Source organism: Elgaria multicarinata, chromosome 19 (assembly GCF_023053635.1).
Source record: "Elgaria multicarinata webbii isolate HBS135686 ecotype San Diego chromosome 19, rElgMul1.1.pri, whole genome shotgun sequence".
NCBI lineage: Eukaryota > Metazoa > Chordata > Lepidosauria > Squamata > Anguidae > Elgaria > Elgaria multicarinata.
In genome coordinates this window covers 16471293-16491911 of record NC_086189.1, presented here as the reverse complement: position 1 = coordinate 16491911, position 20619 = coordinate 16471293, and the positions used below count along the sequence as shown (strand labels likewise).

General features: G+C 51.5%; 1 protein-coding gene across 6 annotated transcripts in view; it reads left to right on the top strand.

The window, feature by feature from the left end:
- The window catches only part of RAPGEF1 (Rap guanine nucleotide exchange factor 1), a 290356-nt gene that overhangs the window by 75518 nt on the left and 194219 nt on the right, over positions 1 to 20619 (top strand). For 3 of the 6 annotated variants that reach the window (XR_010026312.1, XM_063144702.1, XM_063144703.1), the window contains exons 12-19: positions 5264 to 5551; positions 7628 to 7720; positions 10838 to 10926; positions 11200 to 11311; positions 14391 to 14466; positions 16409 to 16497; positions 19142 to 19230; positions 19665 to 19850. Coding sequence is in view for 5 of the 6 variants with exons in the window: in XM_063144702.1 (XP_063000772.1) it covers positions 5264 to 5551; positions 7628 to 7720; positions 10838 to 10926; positions 11200 to 11311; positions 14391 to 14466; positions 16409 to 16497; positions 19142 to 19230; positions 19665 to 19850 (1022 nt within the window). In the remaining variant the exon portion in view is untranslated. The remainder of the gene's footprint in view (positions 1 to 5263; positions 5552 to 7627; positions 7721 to 10837; positions 10927 to 11199; positions 11312 to 14390; positions 14467 to 16408; positions 16498 to 19141; positions 19231 to 19664; positions 19851 to 20619) is intronic. The other 3 variants (XM_063144707.1, XM_063144706.1, XM_063144704.1) reach the window with 2 other exon arrangements.

The window sequence follows — 20619 nt, the reverse complement described above, 5'->3', positions numbered from 1 at the left end:
CCTGATGGGAACGGCTCTGCTGCCGTTCACACGAGCGCTTCTCCTGGGCCGAAACAGAAGTGAAATCGTAGCTTTTGGTCTGACTAGGGGGTTGTTTCTCTGTCACCCCACCTCTTTTCCACCCCTTGCGGTGTATAAACCTGTTGCCCACCAAATGTTTTGGATGGCAACTCCCATAACCCCCGACCACTGAGCATGTTAGCTGGGGATTATGGGAGTTGTAGTCAAACAGATCTGGTGAGCATCGGGGTTTCTCAGCCCTGGCATAAACAAATCCAAGGTTCCGGGGTTGTTCTGCCAGGATAAATGGATTTTAGGCCCCAAGAGAAACCATTGAATTACTACTCCTTACTATACCCGGCTGGTGTTTACTTCAGACTAAGCTTTGCACGTTTAGCTTCTTTCCGCAGCTTAGTTCCACCTCCTCCCCTTCGCAGCATCGAGCTATTTTCGGCCGTGATTTTGTGCAAATCGTGATTTTCTGTAAATGTTCCCGGCAGAGAATTTGTGCAAATCCGCTCTTGCGCACCCACCCCAAAAGCGGGGAAATGCGAGGACGCCCAGCTCAGCGCGTGTCGTGTTGAGCCGGCTCTGAGTTCCGCAAGCCGGCATCCGCGGGGCCACGTTGGCAAAATCGCGCCAAGCTCCACCTCCGAAACAAATTCCTCCGACATCTCTTTACCTCTCATCATTCCCTCCTCATCTCAGTGCTGGTGGTGCCCTCTGCTGGGGGGAGGACTTCCTGTCAAGCCGATGAGTTCCTTTCACTTCCTCCTGCTGGCTGTAGCGTGATTTTTGCCGGCCGGTTTCCTTTTCTTCCAAACCCTTTCTTCCACACTGCCTCCTTTCCCGGGGGGGAAGTGCCCGCTTGATGGGCAAGCAACTGGTATGCGTGTTACAGGCCACGTCAGCTGCTGTGTTAACCCGTCTAACCCTGCAGAAGTGGGGGGGGGACGCAGGCGCCGGACAGCTTCCAAGCTGAAAGCTCCAGCTGCGATTGCTAAGCCTGCAGCAACGCTGGGGAACGGGCCATCCCTTTTTGCGGCTCTCTGTTCTCCCAAGAGAAATGATCCGTCCGACGCAAGGTAGAGGGGGTTCCTCTGACCGGTTTTCTTGGCCTTCGTCTCTTCGTGCTCAGCTGTGGATCAGCAGGGCTGGAAGCCAGGTGGGCTTGCTCACCAAGAGAGAGAGAGAGTGTGTTGCCTTTCCACAGGCAAGCACACGCACACATTTTAAAGCATTCGTTTCATGCTCGGCGCGGGTCCCAGCAGGGCTGCATAGTTAAGATTCCATTGCGACTTCCAGACATGCATTGCTGCTAAGGGAAGGAAGGAGCCCTTAAAATGGGATCATCCAAAATTATATAAGCAGCGTAGCCAGGGCTAAGGAGGAATTCGTTTTAACACCAACTGAACCTATTTTCACAGTTTCGAACCACTGCGCTGTGCGAAACTCAGTTAGGGTTCCTTTGAGATCCACACTTCCCCAAATTTTGCAGTGGAGTTTTCCAATAATAATTAAAAAATGCACACAGACACGCGTTGGTGAGGATATTAGAGAATCTGCTTGCTAAAAATAGGCACGTTAGGGGAAAATGCAGGTATCGTGAGAGAGGCCTACAAAAACTGCTTACGTGTCTTCATGCAAGATTTTTATTTTTTGAGAAAAATTCTCAAACTTTGGGACAAATCGAATTCCAGATTGGAAAAATGAGAACGGGCAAAACCAATGTGGACAGATTTGTCCATCCCTGTCGAGGGGAGACATGATGGCACTCTTCAAATACTTGAAAGGTTGTCACACCGAGGAGGGCCAGGATCTCTTCTCGATCCTCCCAGAGTGCAGGACATGGAATAACGGGCTCAAGTTAAAGGAAGCCAGATTCCAGCTGGACATCAGGAAAAACCTCCTGACTGTTAGAGCAGTACGGCAATGGAACCACTTACCTAGGGGGGTTGTGGGCTCTCCCACACTAGAGGCATTCAAGAGGCAGCTGGACCACCATCTATCAGGGATGCTTTAAGGTAGATTCTTGCAATGAGCAGGGGGTTGGACTCGATGGCCTTCTAAGCCCCTTCCAACTCTACTATTCTATGATTCTATGATTCTTGCTATATGCGCCATTGCAATCTAGTATCTACTTTCTGTGAACCGTACAGATCTTGCAAATGAACCACATTTGCATGATTTCTGAAATGATCTCTCCTTGGCATAATACACCGTTCAAACTCTCCAATATAGGGCCCCGGCCGGCATCCTGCCCATTACCCGACCATGCAGGGGCACTGCATTGCTTCACTTTCTAAGTCCAGAGATGAACCCCCCCCCCAATCCTGTGCACGTGTATACCTGCCTGTCCTGTCCATTACCCCAACGTAGCATCACGCAGGCCCAAGTCTCTGTAGTCAGGATGCCACTTGTTTGCCCTTTATAGAGACTCTCCGGTGTCCCTCACCTGCGTTTCTGCCCTGGTCTCTCTGGACCTGATCCTTTGTCCCTGCCTGTAACCTCACTCATTCTTCCCTTTCCTGGAAATGGTGCTCACATCCTAGCAGGGCCTCAGCCTTGTGCCGGGCGGCCGCTCCACGCACCCTGCTCACTCCCCTGCCTCGCTGTTTTCCAGCCCCGCTGAATGCATCAGGGGCCCCAGACGAGCCGAATGGATGTGCTGAGCTAGGCTGACGTCACGTGCCGGGAGTCTTAACTGGGGATTTAACGTTTGGGGCCAGGCAGGCGCGAGAGACTCCAAAGGGCAGCCTGCGTTCCCGAATCAATACGGAGATTAGAACTGTCAGGGTTACTGAGGCAGCACCAAAAGCTGACGGCGCCCCCTCTCCCCCCCCCCCCAACACCCCATCCCCGAACTCTCTGCTCATCTGGAACAAAATGGGCAGAAGAGCCTCAAAGGGCAGCCAAGGTCTTCCTCCGGGCGGCACAGACTCGCTGGAAACAATTCCCCCCACGCGCACCAGGCCCCCCTCCTTCGTCCTGCGGCCAAACGCGCGCCTCTTCCTCCGTCCCTGATCCATGGAACATCCACACGAGCCCCAAAGGCAGGAAGGCGGAGGCGGCTTTGTGCAGGCGGCGCTCGGATCGAGAGAGGGCGAAGCGACTCCTCCGCTGGGACGCTGGGAGGTAACGTCATTGCAGCCGCCACCTCCTCTGTCTCCAGGTGTAACTTTCCGGCCTCCCGGTCCTGGGTTGCACACAGGGCCCGGCCCGGAAAAGCTGGCCGTTAGAATTGTCGGAAGAAGCGATAAGGAGAGAGGGAGGAAAGTCGGGGGGAGCAGATTAATAAAAGGCTGGGTATGAGTGAATGCCGCTTAGGAGCTGGGTACACCTAAGACGTCCAGCCAAAATACTTCTCGGGGAAGCGGGGCTTTGGGGGCAGGGATTAGAAGCGCAGAGGGAGCGTCATGTCGGATCTTGGGAAGGCATTCCAGGCGTAGGGGGTGGGGAGGGAGGGCGCGAGATGTCAAAGCGCCGTTTTCTCATTTTGACTCACCCGTCCCTATAGCAAGGCGGGCAAGGGGCCGGACTGACCCCACTGCAGGGGTGTCGGTTTGAAAACGAAAGGGGCAGTTAGCTCGCTTTGTAGCTTGGCTTCGTTGCTCCGTGAAAACGCGGCCGGGTTTGCCTTCCTGCGCGGCTCAAATAGGAAAACTCGTACGGATTGTTGGCTTTGTGCCTCGCGTGCTAAGAACTCAGGCGAGGGGGAGGGGGGGCGTTTAAAGCCAGGGGGGGGCGCTCCCCAATTCACTCTCATTCGTCGGCCTGTATAAATGGTGCAACTAGAGGAACTTTGCACAGTTCCTCGTTTTATCTCGTCTGCCCCAGCGTTGGCCACTATTTTGCATCATTTATGTTGGTTCTACAAGTCGTGGGGAGGGACTTGGGGTTTAACCCCAAGACCCCTCCCTCCAAATGCTTGTAATCCTAGGGCACAGCCGCCCTCCTAGCTCTTGAAGCTTTCAGGCTCGCTCACACACTTTTGACTTCATGAGGGCTAGCCCCTTGCTTCCTTCGCGAAGATTTAACATCTTGAATTTGCCATTTTGATGGGATCAGGCCCCCTCTCGGGACAGCGGCGAAGGTGAGAAACGTTGGCGTCTGCGCCGGGGCTGCGAGAATGCGTGCGGCGTGTTTCAAAAAGACGGGAATAACCATGGTGTGGAAAGGTGTGGTTGTTTCCTTGTGATCAGCGTTCGTGCATTTCTGCTGGGTGGGCCCCACATACTTTGATTTTCTTCCTCCACGGTAGCTGTTTGCAGCAAAAGTCACCCTTAAAAGCCAGTTGGAGAGAGAGAGAGACTTCCTTCGGGAGCCAGCATGACGCAGTTTATTTATTTATTTATTTGCAATATTTATATAGCGCTCCCTGTTGAAAATTTTGGAGCGGTGTACAAGATTAAATAAAAACTGAATAAAACACTTAAAACAGATTTTAAAAGAAGCAAATACAGAGACTCCTGGCTGGACATGAAGGAAAGGCTTCCTGGAATAAAGATGTTTTCAGGAGGTGCTGAAAGGAGTACAAAGTTGGCACCTGCCGGACCTCCAGAGGCAGGGAATGCCACAGGAGGGGGGCCACCACGCTGAAGGCTCTTCCCCTGGTAGACTCCAATCGGAGGATGGGTCTATATGGGACCACCAGGAGCAGGCCCTCGGATGACCTCAGTGACCGGGCAGGTTGGTAGGGGAGAAGGCTCTCTCTCTCTCAGGCATCCTGGTCCCAAGTTGTTTAGGGCTTTGTACACAAGTACCAGAACCTTCAACCTGGCCCGGTAGCGAATAGGCAGCCAGTGCAGTTCCCTCAACAGAGGAGTGACGTGCTGGAAAGCGGCAGCTCCGGACAACAGCCGAGCGGCAGCGTTCTGCGCTAGCTCCAGCTTCCAGAGCAGCTTTCAGTTAAAGAGTCGGACTGAGACTCGGGAGATCTGGGTTCCGTTCCCCGCTCGGCCATCATAGACGAGTAGAGTGGGAAGGGGTCCTCACCTCTGGAGGGCGCCACGTTGGGGAAGGTGAGCGAGCCCATTGATGGCCCAACAGGAATGTTTAATGGCGGGGGCGGGGGAGATTCCCGTGACCATCTTGACAACGGGACTCCTTTCCCTCAGGCTGATCTTGTGCTGCCGTGAGCTGCTTCTGATCTAATCTCTTTCTGTTTTCTCTGTCTCTTTCTCTCCTCCCCACCCCCCCACCTCCTTTACCCCGCCGGCTTGGCCCATTCTTCCTCCACCGCCGCCCCCTTCCTCCCCTGCAGTACAAATCGGTGTTCAGGTCTTACTCCCAAGACTTTGTGCCTCGAAACCAAGTCTCCATCCCTCCTTTTCTCTCATCTACCTCTGCCACTTCCTCCCCGCCTCTGCCTTTTCCGCCCATGCACCAGTCTCCGAACGCCGACCCGGCGGCCGCCCAGCCGCTCCGCGCTGTGGACGGGGCCTCTTCTCCTCCTCCTCCTCCTCCTTCTCAGGAGAGCAGCTTTAATGGGACTGCTTCTGTCTGCCTTCCTTCCGAAACCTCTTTCACTGATTCTCTCCAGACATCTTCGGTGAGAACTCTTGACGCGTCTTAGGCCGCTGGGGACGAGGCCCGGTTCAGGTCGCCGCGCGTCCAATGTGCGGTTGGGGCACGGTTTTGGCTGGGAGCGCACGGGAAACGGGGTCGGGGGAGCGGGGGGGCTTTCCCTGCCTCGAACCAGCCTTGCAAATGGGTCTGCAAAAGTGACTAGCCTGCCCACCCGCACATAGCGAAGCCCACCCTTTCAAAGAACCCCTTTGGGCCATTCATCCCAACTGCGTCCTAGCCCAGGGGCATTGAACCTCTTTCAGCCCGAGGCCTGAATTCTGTTATGAAGAAGCTCTCGGGGGCCGCCTTCAAGTTGCCGAAGGCGAAAGGGTGTCGGGGAAAATACCAGCCACTTTTAGCCTGCAGCGCGTTCTGCCAGTAGTGAAGCCTTACGGGAAGCATTTCAGCCTCCAAGAATGGGGGCGGAGGGAAGTGCCCAGAAGTGGGGGAACCACCAAACGTTGAGGAGAAGGGGGCAGGGCCAGGGAAAGGGGCGGGGCCATGTGAGGAACCCGGTAAGGCCATATTGGAACCCCAGGTGTGCCAGATTCAGCCCTTCAGTTCTGCACCCAGACCTAGATCCTAGCTTCGGGGTCGGTGACACGGATCCCCCCCCAAGACCCCTTTCTTGGTGCCCACCCTACACCTCCCCAATTTTCATTTCAAAAAAATATTTCCCCTCTTTCCATACTGCAGCGGGAGCCTCTAGGTGCCGCCATCTTGATTTCCCATGAACGCCTCCGGGCAGGTTCCTTGTCCTTCGGGACTGACTGTGCCGTTTTAGGGTTGTGCCCCCGAGCTCCAAATGTGCCCACAGGCCCAAAAGGTTGCCTGCCCCTGTTCGATCCCAATATTGTCCCCCGCTTGGCGACATTCTCCAAAGTGTCCGGACGAGACGTTTCTTGGCCCGGACGCTCAAGACCCTTCCAACTGAAGATGCCAAGGAGCGAGCCGGAGACCTTGCGAATGCAACGCGTGCGCCCTGCCTCTGACCGAGGGCCCGTCCCCATATGCTGTGTGTGCACACCGCCTTCTGCTGTGTCAAACCATCGGTCCCCTCCATCCCAGTATTGTTTGACTTGGCTTGGCCTTTCCAGTTGGACAGCTGCCTTTCCCGGCCTTGCGACCAGAGTTCCCTTTGAGTGGAGATGCTTGGAGGGAAAGGTCCGGCCGCTGCGTTCTGGCTGGCTGTGGGAATCGTAGGACTTCTTTCTGTCTAAACCTGCATAGGATTGCGCCCTGAATTTGCTCTGATCACTGCATTTAAACAATCCCTTTTTGCAAAAAAAAAGTAGGAGTTGATTGTTGTTTTTTCATGGAGGTCGGCTGTTTCACACACACACACACACACACACACACACACACACACACCAGCTGTATGCCAAATTTTGGCGCATCAGTAGTCCCAAAGACTATTGGCACTGGGGGCGGGGGGAAATAGGGTTTAGAATATTCTGAGGCACAAACGTCGTCATTCCCAAACTCTGCTCCACGAGGGACTCCATGGTCCAGAGCACACCCCCGCTGTGTCTCTAGGCTTGCCTCTTTCCAGCGAAGGGGCTCACCTTGAAACATGGGGGGGGGGCGCGGGGAGCTTCCCCCGAGGGAGGGTAATTCTTACCGTTACCAAACATCCTGGGTGACATTGTGAATTAGAGTCGCGGGAGCGACTCCGCTACCAGAAACTACGGCGTCGGACTGTGTCAGGGTCCGTGTGGACTAGTCACTTGGTTTTCGAGAGATCCACTTTGCAACGGCCGTGCCTTTCACCCCAAAAAATGTTTGGAGGGGCCTATTAGCTTTTCTTAAAAAAAGAGTTGGAAATGCGTGCTTTTGGGGGGACAAAATCAGGATCTAAATGAATCTTAGCAGCCCTCTATCTGCCCTCTCCAAGATGGGGTGAGGGTAGCGGAGATTTCAGCCTGTGAGTCCAGCCTGCCGCGCACTCCCCCCCCTCGCTGCATGCTCTTTGCTGGTTGTCCCACGCTTGCCCCCTCCCCCCCCAGCCCGTCACCCCGAAAGGACCGTGACCCATTTCCTTTCGTCCTGTCTCCTGTAGAGTGAAAACGCCGGTGAGGAGGCTGGGGAGGGTGAATACGTCAATCTATATTCCTCCAGCCAAAGCAACGGGGAACTCCCTCACTCTGAAGGAGTAAGTAAATCTGCAGGGGCGGCACAACCACGTGTGGCGGGGGGCTGCATGCAAGCTGAGCCCCTGTGGAGGGGACATCACGCGCTTCACGCAAAGCCTTTCCCGGGACTTGGGGGTCGCGCAAACCAGCTCAGGGTTTCGCCTGGCGTTTCGCGCAGGGCTCCGGGCGCGCCGGAGAGCGTTTTTTTTCCAGAGCTCGCTTTCTCCGCGGGTGCGCTTTTGCGGCGCTTCGCTCTCTGTCCGTGGGACCTAGGACGCGTTTGCCAACCTAGCTGGCTTTGATTTCATTTCAATTTTCGACGAAGCGTTGCACGGCTGCGCGGATATCGGGGGGTTAAGCCCACGGCAGCTGCGAACCCCAAACGGAACGGCTGGAAAGGGAACGTCGGAAAGGCGTAGCAGCGTTTAGGAAAAGTGGGCATTCGTGCGTAAGGAAGGCAAATGAAAAAACGACAACCCTTCAGGGTCACGGTGGAGTCAGAGTGAGAGAGTCCGTCCGGTCAGCTGAAGCACAGGGATGGTACTCCAGGGCCCCAAATTATGAAATGAGAAAAGAGCTCCCTTTTGGTAGCGATTTCACCGTCACCCTCTCTACTAACGGCGAGTTCATTTTCTGCGTGTGGATCCTGCGAATATAGGAAGCTGCTTTATACGGAGTCAGATCCTTGGTCCATTTTGCCCAATACGGTGACTGGGAGAACTGGCTTTTCTGTCTAAGCGTACGTAGGGATGGGCTCTCACTGGTTTCCTGTGTTGAACTGAGGAGAGGGCAGGGTGGTCGCAACAGCAGAATTATCAATATTGTGCTCTCTAGTATTGATATCTGAGAGAGCGCCTTCTCCTTTACCAACCTGACCAGTCACTGAGGTCATCTGAGGCCGTGCATGGGCCTGATTGGAGCCCACCGAGAGAAGAGCCTTCAGTGTGGTGGCCCCCTCTCTTTGGAACTCCCTGCCCCTAGAGGTCGGGCAGGCACCAACACTGTGCTATTTTCGGCACCTTCCTTCTTTTCCGGGAAGCCTCCCTTGGTTCAACAGCCACCGTTTAACTGGCACCGTTACATACTTATAGTATCCTGTTTGCATCATTTTATTTCTCGGTTTATCTTTTTGAATCATTTTATCTTTGCATCATTTTATCTCTCGTTGTTCACCGCTCCGGCATCTGCTTAGATGTGGAGCGGTATACAAATACTGTAAATAAAATAAATAAATAAATAAAATACAGTCTGAAAGTTGGACACAGCAGTTTACGGAATAACTACCGGATGGTTTGCAAGTCAGTGTGTTTTACCCTTCCCAGGAGAAATCCCTATGTAATCATAGTGAGTCTTATTGTGTCATTCCCAACAGCCCCCCAAAAACTTTCATTTTGAGTGCCTCTGAACACGTGCAGAGTTCCTCTCCCATTCCAGGAGAGAGAGAGAAAGGTGTGTGGCAGCTGTGCCATAGAATCTCATATTTTGCAGCCCTTGCCTGCCATAAAAGTGCAGATATGCCTGTGTGGATGTTCACGCCCCGGAACGGCTTGGATGGAATTTAGTCTGCTAAGTAGATGGTCAGATTCTGGTTTGGTGGCAACTGTGGTGCTGAAATCCCAATCTAAGGCCTTCAAGGTGCTCGTGGGACATCCTGTTTCATATCTCACACCTGTCTTTGTATGATTCTCAGGCTGTAGGGTGATACACGCACCCTACTTTGTGGGGGAGCAGCCTGCAACACCCAGGCACAATGTTCCAGAAGCGAGACCAGATCCTGAGGTCCTTGAATGAGTCCTTCTCCATGAATCAAGACCTGCATCAGCTGAAATGCCCACTGGCCTTTAAGGCACAGTTGACTCTGTTCAACATCCTAGTTTGATTTGGAAGCGCTGCAGTTTTGGCCCAGTAAAACCTCCCTCCGTATGGACCTGTTCTGTTCCCTTTGAGCGCTAGATTGGGAGAGCCAGTGTGGCATAGTGGCTAAAGTGTCGGACTGGGAGCCGGGAGATCCGGGTTCTAGTCCCCCACTCGGCCATGGAAACCCACTGGGTGGCTTTGGGCCAGCCACAGCCTCAGCCTCTCAACCCATCCCACCTCACAGGGTTGTTGTTGTGAGGATAAGATGGAGAAGAGGAAGATTATGTATGCCGCCTTGGGTTCCTTGGAGGGAAAAAGGCGGGATATAAATGCAAATAATAATAATAATGAGGAGGAGGAGGAGGAGGAGTCCTATGGAAAGCAGCTGCAAGAGCAGTAGTGAATGCAGGGCCTACAGGGACACAGCCCCGGCACTTTTTTATGAGCCAGGACACTGAAGTCACCCGCCACCCCCCCCCCCAAGAATTCCCTCTTCCCTCTGTGCTTAGCTGCAATCTTCGAAGTAGCTGGGTGGGTGGGATGAATTTCCCCAGGAATAGCATATCATTCTTCCTTGTAATGCAAAGTACTTGGTGAGTAGCTTGAAGGGGCGATTCAGAACCATTCGCTTTTCAAAGGGCCTGATCCGGGAAGGTGGGAGAGGGGGGGGCGTAGGGATGAAAATTGCTAGAACCGGTTTGTCGATCGGGATCGCCGCCTCCGCTGCCTGCTGGTTTGGACTCTCCTTGGGGCCGTGTCACGATGAGCGCGTGCCCTTCAAAAGGGTCCACTGCGCCACTGAGCAAGGGGCTGTGCAGCAGGGCAGAAGGATCTCCCCATCTGTGGGGCAGATTATTAGTGGCAGCGGTGGGGGAGAGAGAGAGGAATTCAGAAGGAGGGCCCAAGCTCAAAACGGAGGGGGGAAAATGACCCCTTCCCCGTGGTGCAATTAAAAAGGTAAGTTGTAGCTGCTGCTACTGCTGTACGCTGGTCTGGACCTTGCTGAATATTTTGCTGTGAACAGGCACACCGGGAGTTCATGTCACAGCGGCCCAAAGGCAAACGTTGATGCAATGTCCGGCTTTGGGCAGCCCTCCGCTGTCCCATCCTCACGCAGCTGTACATGTGGCGTTGCGGCGTCTGGTGGGAGGGTTGCTTGAGCGTCCGCTGAAGCCGTGTGGCGCGTGGCCAAGTTGCACCCAGGCGGAAGCCGTGCCGAAGTTGCACCCAGGCGGAAGCCGTGCCGCGTCCGTGACGAAAGGCCTGTTTGTCTCTCCCAGGAGTCCCCGGCCATCAGAGACGGTCACGTGAAGGACTCCGCCTCGCTGAGCAGTGCCCCGGGGAAGGAAAACCACGATGAGAGCGAAAGGTGGGGCCGGTCACTTCCATTTCTGGATTCCGACGTTTTACAAATTGTTTTTCTGTACCACCTTTCTGAAGCCCACCCACCCCCCCACCCACCCACCCAGGCAGTCTACAGTTTCTCCCCCTTTCTTCGAAACACCATCTACACTGAGGGCCAGAAATGATATTGTTGATGCTGACGACTAATTATTATGAATAAAAAAAGCCCCCTTTCACGCATCCCTTTTCCCTTCGTGCCACCGTTCTGAAAATCGCCTCTTCTCAATCCCGCATCCAGGCAGCAGAAGTCGCCGGAATCTTTGGCGTCCTCCCAGCTGGAAGAGGAAGTGGATGAATTGTCCCTCATTGACCACAGTGAAATCATGGCCAGGCTGACGCTGAAGCAGGAGGTAAGCAGGCCTGACCTCTGACCCCCGCCCCTGCCCCTCCCACCCCTGCAGCTTTCAGGTACTGTTAGATTTATGCCTGAATCACGTCGGATTGAATTAAGTTTAAATGCTTTATTTTTTACATTTTTATTTTTCCAATACTTAAACATACATCAATACAATTAAAAGAAAAACAACATAATACATAAATGTTGAATAACCTTAATATCATATATTCTAGCTTAATCTATTAACATAATCATACTTAACATAAAAGTGCACTCCTCCGCCTCGGGATCTTATTCCTGTTTCCAGAATCTCATAGTTTCTTCTGGAGGTGCTTTCCTACTCCCCTTAGATAAAACAAATTCTAGGAGCTCTTTCCATATTCCCTCAAAATCATTCGTTTTTATCATTCCTCGTCTAACTTTTATATTACATGTTAATTTGTCATTAATAGCAATATCCCATGTTTCTTTATACCAATCTTCTATATGATAATCTCCTTGAACCTTCCAGTTCCTAGATATCATTAATCTTGCTGCTGTTAACAAATTCGTTATCAATTCTTTTGTCTCTTTACTACAATTTAATTCTCCATATACTGATAACAATGCCACTATAGGTGTCTCTTCAATCTCCATTCCTAAAATTTCTTTTATCTCATTAAACACCATTTCCCATCATTTTTGTACAAATTCGTGAATTAAGTTTAAATGCGAAGAGAACGGATATCAGAACTGACCCCCTGAGCTGAACGCCTCTAGTGATGAGCAACACGATTGAACAGCCTTCCGCTTCTTTAAAAGATCAAGTTTCTAGATCTTAGGGATTCTGGATCTTAAGCTCTTGAAAGCGTGTGGGCATTGCCAAAGGAAATCCCAGAAACGTCCGTCGAAGGCCTGGGGGGAGTGGACGAGGCTACGTCATCTCACACATGCGCCCAGTGCTTCAGTCACCATCGCTGGTGTTGATAGGAGAGGCAGTAAGCCTATGTTCCCCAGTTGCCGGGGAACATGGGTGAGGGGGGGGTGCTGCACTCGTGTCCTGCTTGTGTCAACAGCTGGCCGGCCACTGTGTGAACAGAGTGCCGGACTAGATGGACCCTTGGTCACGTCCAGCCTCAGGGCTCTCCTTACATTCTTAAGTGCTTAATTTTCTTTTCTTGCAAGCCGCCTTGGAGAAAGCAGGATCTAAATATATTTTTAAATGAGCATCGGGAAGGTCTGTTCTGCAGATGCTTTCAAGCTTCTTTTCTTCTTTAACCGCATGAACTAGAAACGTGCTTTCTTTTAAAATGAAAGCCGAGATTCTAAATTGTTGTTGTTGTTATTCTAAATAATAAGAACAAACGAGCCCTGCTGAATCAAATCAAGAGGCCATCTAGTCCAGCACTCTGTTCACACAGTGGCCAACCAGCTGGCAACCAGGAACCTACAAGCAGGACACGGGTGCAACAGCACCCTCCTACCCATGTTCCCCAGCAACTGGTGTTTTCTGGGGAACTGCCCCGGATCCTGGAGGTAGCATAGAGCCATCAGGGCTAGTAGCCATTAATAGCCTCCTCCTCCAGGACTTTATCCAACCCCCTTTTAAAGACATCAAACTTGGTGGCCGTCACTCCATCTTGTGGTAGTGAGTTCCATAGTTCAACAATGTGCAGTGTGACGAAGTCCTTCCATCTCCAGAGGTTTTGGACTCCCAACCCCCAGAAGGCCCTGCCAGCCTGGCCAATGGTCAGGAATGCTGCTATGCGCTATAATACATAAAATGCATTATTACTATTATCAATCATAACGGTACATTTTACGGGTCGCTTCCTGTCGCCGTGTCAACCGTGCCTAGTCAGCCTTGGCCTTTGCGCAGAGCAGAGGCTGCCAAGTCCACGCTGCCCCTCGGCGTTTTAGCTTCCTAAACGGCTTTGGGTGAGGGGCGTGTGAGCGGAGCGGGCTCTTCTGCTCCTGCCTGAGCGCAGCGTTGGCTCATGCGCAACCCGAGCGGGGCCTTTCCCGCTTGTTATCTCTGGGCTTCGGGGAATACGCCGGGCCTTTGAAGCTTTCAGACCATCAAGAGGCCCTGTCTGGGAGCCAGCAGCAATCCATCACTTGCCAGCACTTGCTGTGGGAGGGGGCTGCTCCAGCCAGCCCGGATCCGCCAGCAGGCAGGCAGAAGCCATTACTCATCGCGTAAGTGGAATTCCAGGAGCCCTGCCAGAGGAATGCCTCCAGTACGGCGTCGCGCACATAAATTCCTTTACGTGCCAGCAGCTCCTTGCAAAGTGCCGGGCGCCATTTTGACATCTTCTGCTTCCGTAACGCGATAAAGACCGTGGCGTGCGTGCGTGCGTGTCTCAGTGTGTGTGATTTCCGCTCTCCTCCTTTGGACAGCCGTTATTCTTGCACATCCTGTAGTCCCCAGCCTGGTGCAGCCTCTCTGGCTGCATTGGTTTACCTGCTGTGATGTCACAGAGAAGCGTGTTGAGCTTGCCTGAGCTCAGGCCTGGCTCATCTTTTTTTGTTCTCAAAGCTGGCTGGCTCAGTAATAGTTTTGTAGGCCGGATGTGTGTGCGTTGCTGCCTGAAACAAGCCCTTCACAGGTTAGGATTCATAGAGGAGAGAGAGAGAGAGCCACAGCTAATATTCAGCACAATCTCCTACCGTCTACCAACTGCTGGGTGGTAACAGTGAAGAAGACCTTTATGCCCCCTCGTTAATCCTCTTGACGAGGGGCAAATTACTATTCGCGTAATTTTCCCAGCAGTGGTCACGACACAGACAGGCCCACTCGTGCTTGAACTCCACGCAACCTCCCGTCGCCTGTGGAAGGCATTAATTCTCCTTCTCGTCGCGCGCCTAGGCGTTCAGAGCTCCCTTGAGTCTGATGCAACGAATTCAGGTTTAGGCCGGAGGTCATCCTCAGTGCACGGCAAGCCCGGGCCGTTCCCCGCTGGCTCTCGACTCCGCGGGCGCTCTGATCCCGGCGATGCGAGGAATGTCGGTGTGGCGCGTGAGCCTGTTCAGGCGCGGGGGAATTAGGGTGCCCTGAAAGGAAGCTACAGGGCGCATAATCCAATCCGGGATTTTTCTCCCCCCTGTTGCAGGGAGACGACGGACCGGATGTTCGTGGAGGGTCAGGGGACATTCTCTTGGTCCACGCGACGGAGACCGACAGAAAAGGTATCGTCGCAGAGGGGAAGGTGGTTTGCCACGGATGCGGGTCACAGACGCGCGGTGTGGAACTTGTGACTGTTGTGTTTTGCAGAGCAGGCAGGCGGGCGGGATTAATGGATTTCGAAGGGGGGGCACGCAAAGGAAGGTTCTGCTTCACTTCAGTCAAACAAGAGATAATCTGGATAAGCTGCTGTAACGTTCATTGCGACGGTTATAGCTGTGTGTGTTTTCGGAGGGGTGGTGGTGGTTAACCCTCCTCTGCCCACCCTCAGTGGCTGCTACATTTGTTTTTGTTTCTGGGGTGGGGTGTGGGGGGGTGGATTGGCGTATTGTTAATCATTCCTACCCATGGCGTTGATCGCCGCCGTTTCTTAAGAGCTTCAAAGTTAACTCGGCACCATTCAAAACAACGGTTTAATGTATCTAAAGAGGCGACACAGTCCGAAAAGAGCAGGAAAACGAGGCGCATGTTTTAGCGGATCTGGATTACAGCCTGACAAAACTAGGACAACCGTTTTGGTAAATGCCATGAAATTCTGTCTGGAGTTCGTTCACTTCGCAAACCATCTCTTGAAGCAGGCTGAGAGCGTCATCCCACGTGCCTGTTTCCCTCAAATTATCCCCTACAGCGCTAAGCTGTCGGCATTGTTATTGTTGCTGCTAGCTAAATCACACCCCGGGCGGCAGCACTCCTGAGATCCTTTGCATACCAGGAAAAGGGTTTAAGGGGGGAATGTAAAAAAAAATCATTAAAAATCAACGGATGACCCAATCCGACTCAAATTTGGTATGCTGAAAGCTCTCCTTAATATCTATAACTGTGCCAATATTGATGTCTTTATCTTTAAAACTTACGCAGATGTAAGCGTTTGTTTAATTTTTCTTTAAACATATCAAATCCTGCTCTTGCGCCCCCAGTGGCCGCTCGGAAAACAACAAACGATTCCCTCCAAAAGTAGTAGCCAAATAGGTCGGGTCTTTTGCCTTTGAAGCACAATTTATTTATTTATTTATTTAATTAATTACATTTATATACCGCCCCACAGCCGAAGCTCTCTGGGCGGTTTACAACATTTTAAAATTAAATGTTAAATTAAAGCAGGATGCCTGGGAGCGCTTCACAGTCAAAGCAGATTATAAACGGGAAAACTCCAGAGTCCTTTGCACGCAGTTCGCAGTGATTGCACAGTATAACGCTGGTGTGATGAAGCTCTGAGCCGAGAGGCCTGCAGGCAAAGGTCTGGACCCTCTGGGGTCTCCCTGCTCCCTTAGCCGCCCGTCTGCATCCTCTCTGGGATCAGAGTAGCTCAGCCAGTCTTCAGATATCCTCTCTGGCTTCCTGGTTTGCCACAAACCGCTCCATCAGCTTTTAAAGCTCAGCTAAAAACTTTTCTTTTTCCTAAAGCTCTTAAAACTCGAATTGTTCTGACTTTTATACTGCCTGTTTGGTGCATTCTCTTCCCCTCCTTATTGCTTTATTATGATTTTATTAGAATGGAAGCCTATGCGGCAGGGTCTTGCTATTTATTGTTTTACTCTGTACAGCACCATGTACATTGATGGTGCTATATAAATAAATAAATAAATAAATAATAATAATAATAATAATAATAATAATAATTATTATTATTAATAATAATAATAATTATAATATTATTATAATATTATTATATAATATTATATTATTATTATTATATTATTATTATATTATTATTATTATTATATATTATATTATTATTATATTATTATATTATTATTATAATATTATAATATTATTATTATAATTATAATAATAATAATAATTATAATAATAATAACGGGGCAGAGCGTGCAAGAGAAGGAAGGGAGCATGTGAGCCCAAGGCCCAACCCTGACGCCCCTGTGCTTCTAATGGGGGACCCAGCTGACTGGCGGGTGTCGTTCTTTCCTTTCTCTCTGTCCACCCTAGATCTGGTGCTGTACTGTGAAGCCTTTTTGACTACGTACCGAACTTTCATCACTCCCGAAGAACTCATCAAAAAGTTGCAATACAGATATCCTTTTTGGTGCCCGGCGAGCCCCCCCCCCCCAGTCCCCAAACATGGTCCATACATACATTCTGGGAAGCGAGGGGCCCTGGCCAGTTAGTATTGCGCCATCAAGGCCCTGTAACTTCCACCCGGCTGGCCGTTCGCAGCGTTTTGGCTCCCAGACAGGGATTCCTCAGCTCCATGCAAGACGGATTTAGAAGTCCCTGGGGCGCAGGGAGGCATCATAGGCGATCAGGGCTGTGGAGGCGGTGGGCGGGGCCTAAAAGGGAGCAGGGCCAAAGGGGGATCCAAAATATCAGGATACCTGAGAGAGCACCACCTCCCTTACCAACCTGCCCAGTTGCTGAGGTCATCGGAGGGCCTGCTCCTGGTTTTTCCACGTGGGCCTTTGGCCCGATTGGAGTCCACCAGGAGCAGAGCCTTGAGTGTGGTGGCCCCTTCTCTTTGCAACTCCCTGCCCCGGGAGGTCAGCCAGGCGCCAACAAAGTGCTGCTTCCCACACCTCCTGAAAACAAACCTTTTCCAGGAAGCCTTCCTCAACTGACCAGCCACTGTTTTTTATTGGTCCTTTGTTTTAAATCGAACCATTTTTATTTTCTGTTTTTAATCTTCTTTGTTTTTTATTGTTTTATTGATTAGCACTCTTCAAATACTTAAAAGGTTGTCACACAGAGGAGGGCTAGGATCTCTTCTCAATCATCCCAGAGTGCAGGATGCAAAATAACGGGCTGAAGTTACAGGAAGCCAGATTCCAGCTGGACATCAGGAAAAACTTCCTGACTGTTAGAGCAGTATGGCAATGGAACCAGTGACCTAGGGGGGTCATGGGTTCTCCCACACTAGAGGCCTTCAAGAGGCAGCTGGACAGCCACCTGCCAGGGATGCTTTAGGGTGGATTCCTGCACTGAGGAGGGGTTGGGCTTGATGGCCTCGTAGACGCCTTTCAACTCTACTGTTCTATGATTCCTACCTTCACCGTTCTTGAATCTATTTTAGATATAGAGCACTATATAAATACTGTAAATAAATAAAATAAAATACCCGGGATCCCAGTATATTTTACCTTAAACTCTTGCTGCCAGTCCCTAAAAGTTGCCAATTCAACTTTTAGAAACAGTAGAAACGCCTGCAAACTGGCAAACAACCAGTGGTTGGTTGGAAAGGAGGGCAGGGGAAGAGAGCGAGGGCAGCCCCAGAGGACTGGCTTCGGCCCGCGGGCCCAAGGTCCTGCATCCCTGCTCCAGGGCGAATACATGTGGACCTTTCACTCCCGAAATACAGGGAACAATTCCTCCCTTCCTGTTGCCAAATTATATCCTGGCTGCTTTCTTGCCCCGAGGCGATATATTTTCTTAACCGCGCGCGCTCTCCACCCGGGGAAATGCCTTGTGGTTTGCCTGCTCATGCACTGGCTTGCTCTTTGAGGCCCCATGGTGCCGTGCAGTCCCGAGGCCCGTCTCATCGCTGCCACCTGCTGCCCAGACGCAGCTCCTGCTGCTGCTGATTAATGGGGCACAGCGGTCTCCCCGCTGCCCTCCCAGCTGGCGATGGGCAGCTTTTGATTTCGGCTGGAAGCTGTAAATCCAGGCTCCCATCTGCACAGGACGACGCATGAGCAGCGTGTTTCTCCTCTCATGCAGAAGGCAGCCACCAAGCTTCTCATGAAAGAAAGAGAAACAAAGAGAGGAACGCCCAGACTGCTTTTATTTCTAAATTGCCTTGGCTCAGCTGAAGATATTCTGGGATGAAATCAAGAGTTCCATCAGTTTCTAGTTTTAAACCATCAGCTGTCTTAACGGAAGCAACCGGGACTAGAACTGGGCAGCCAGGGGCAAGAAATGGGGCGTGGGCAGCCAGGGGCATGAAATGGGGAGAGGGCAGCCAGGGGCACGGAATGGGACGAGGGCAGCCAGGGGCACGGAACGGGGAGAGGGCAGCCAGGGGCACGGAATGGGGCGTGGGCAGCCAGGGGAACGAAATGGGTCGTGGGCAGCCAGGGGAACGAAATGGGTCGTGGGCAGCCAGGGGAACGAAATGGGGCGTGGGCAGCCAGGGGCACGGAATGGGGACAGGGCAGCCAAGGGCACGTAAAGGGGAGAGGGCAGTCGGGTCACAGAATGGGGAGAGGGCAGTCGGGGGCACAGAATGGGGAGAGGGCAGTCGGGGGCACAGAATGGGGAGAGGGCAGCCAGGGGCACAGGATGCTTGCCAGAGGGATGAGTGCCTGTGGAACAGGGCCCAATTGCAGAAGGAAAAGTGTGGCAGATCCTGGGAAGAGAGCATTAGAAGGTGGATCCTTGGAGAACCCTGTGAGCATGGCCAGAATCTGGCCTGACCTAGAAACATTTAACAAGCCAGGCCAGGGGAAACCACCCAGCTGCAGCACTATTCTGGACGTTAGGAGGAACATGCAGCTGCTTCAGCCTTCTTTCCGCAGCTTCAAAGTGCAGTGGATCAGGAGACAGCGGGTGTTCAGACGAGGATGAGATTTTATCCCCAATCTGTAGTCTGGGACTTTGATTGCCATGGGGTTTCCCTAAACGTTTCCACGTCCATCTGGGTTGGGGCGAGGTGTCTCCCTCTGCGTCACATTGGTTTGGTCTTTTCAATCTCGCTGCATCGTGTAAGTCCTTTAACATTCCTCAACATATGAGAAATTCTGCCACTGTCCAGACAACTTTAAGAAGCGGGTCAGCAAAAACACTTTCTTCGTCCTGGTCCGAGTGGTGGACGAGCTGTGGTGAGTAGGGGGTTTTCAAAGCACATTTGCCTGTATTTAACTCCCTGTGAAATAAGAACGTGTTTGACAATTAGCACGAGTTCTTAGATGTCCAAAATTTACCTGCTTCCTGATACCCGTTTTGAAACAGATATCAAGAAAAGCAGCGTTGGAAACGGCACTTGAGTATTCAGTAGGCTCAGCCAGCAGGCTGTTGAATTTTCTTCTCTGATCATGAGGACTAGCAACGGGCTTTTATTTCCGTTCTGAAATAAACAGACGCTCAGGTTCTCAGGATGCAGAATTCTGTGCCAGATACCAAATGCTGCACTTGTATAGAATACACACACACACACACAGAGAAAGTAGCCTAGCTGCTGACTGTAATGTCGTGCTTTTTAAATATATGGCTTTTAAAAGATTCACCTGGATTTTCTTTCATCTTTCTTTCTCAGTTTGGTAGAGCTGACGGAGGAGATCCTCAAGCTGCTCATGGACCTGGTGTTCCATTTAGTCTGCAATGGGGAGCTCAGCCTCGCCAGAGTCTTGCGCAAAAACATCCTCGACAAAGTCGATCAGAAAAAAATGCTCCGATACACGAACTCGATCAAACCTCTTGCAGCCCGTTGGGTAGCAGCCAGGTGAGCGAGGGCGCGGCTCTTTTGTCTCTGCCCCGAGCGAAGGAAAATCCCAGACCTGCACCAAAGAAAATTGCTGGAAGGTTCCAACCTTCCAGGTAGTTGGGGGAGGGGGACGAATGTTTAAGTATTCAAGAGGCAGCTTGCAGTGCATTGGAGTGAATTGAACCGCACTGAGGCTTACTGAAGTGCTTCTTACTGTTTGCCTTATTGCATGATTGCATTGTTTATTTTATTTTATTTATTTGTTACATTTATATACCGCCCCACAGCCGATGCTCTCTGGGCGGTTCACAAAAGCCAAAAACAGTAAACACTAAAAGTATACAAAATTTAAAAAACCCATCAGAGACATAAAAACGACAGTATAAAAACAGCAGCATCCATTTAAAAACAACAGTTCTGGGGGTCCGTTAGAAAACAAACTCAGCGTTGTTCAATGCTGTTAAATGCCTGGGAGAAAAGTCTTGACCTGGCGCCTGAAAGATAACAATGTTGGTGCCAGGCGAGCCTCATCGGGGAGATCATTCCATAGTCAGGGGGCCACCACTGAAAAGGCCCTCTCCCTTGTTGCCATCCTCCGAGCTTCCCTCGGAGTAGGCACTCGGAGGAGGACCTTAGATGTTTATTTATTTTTTATTTATTTATTTAAGGATTTTTATGCCGCCATTCAGCCAAAAAAGGCTCTCACGGCGGCTTACAAAAGTATTTCTTGACAGTCCCTGCCCACAGGCTTACAATCTAAAAGACATGACACAAAAGGAAAGGGGAT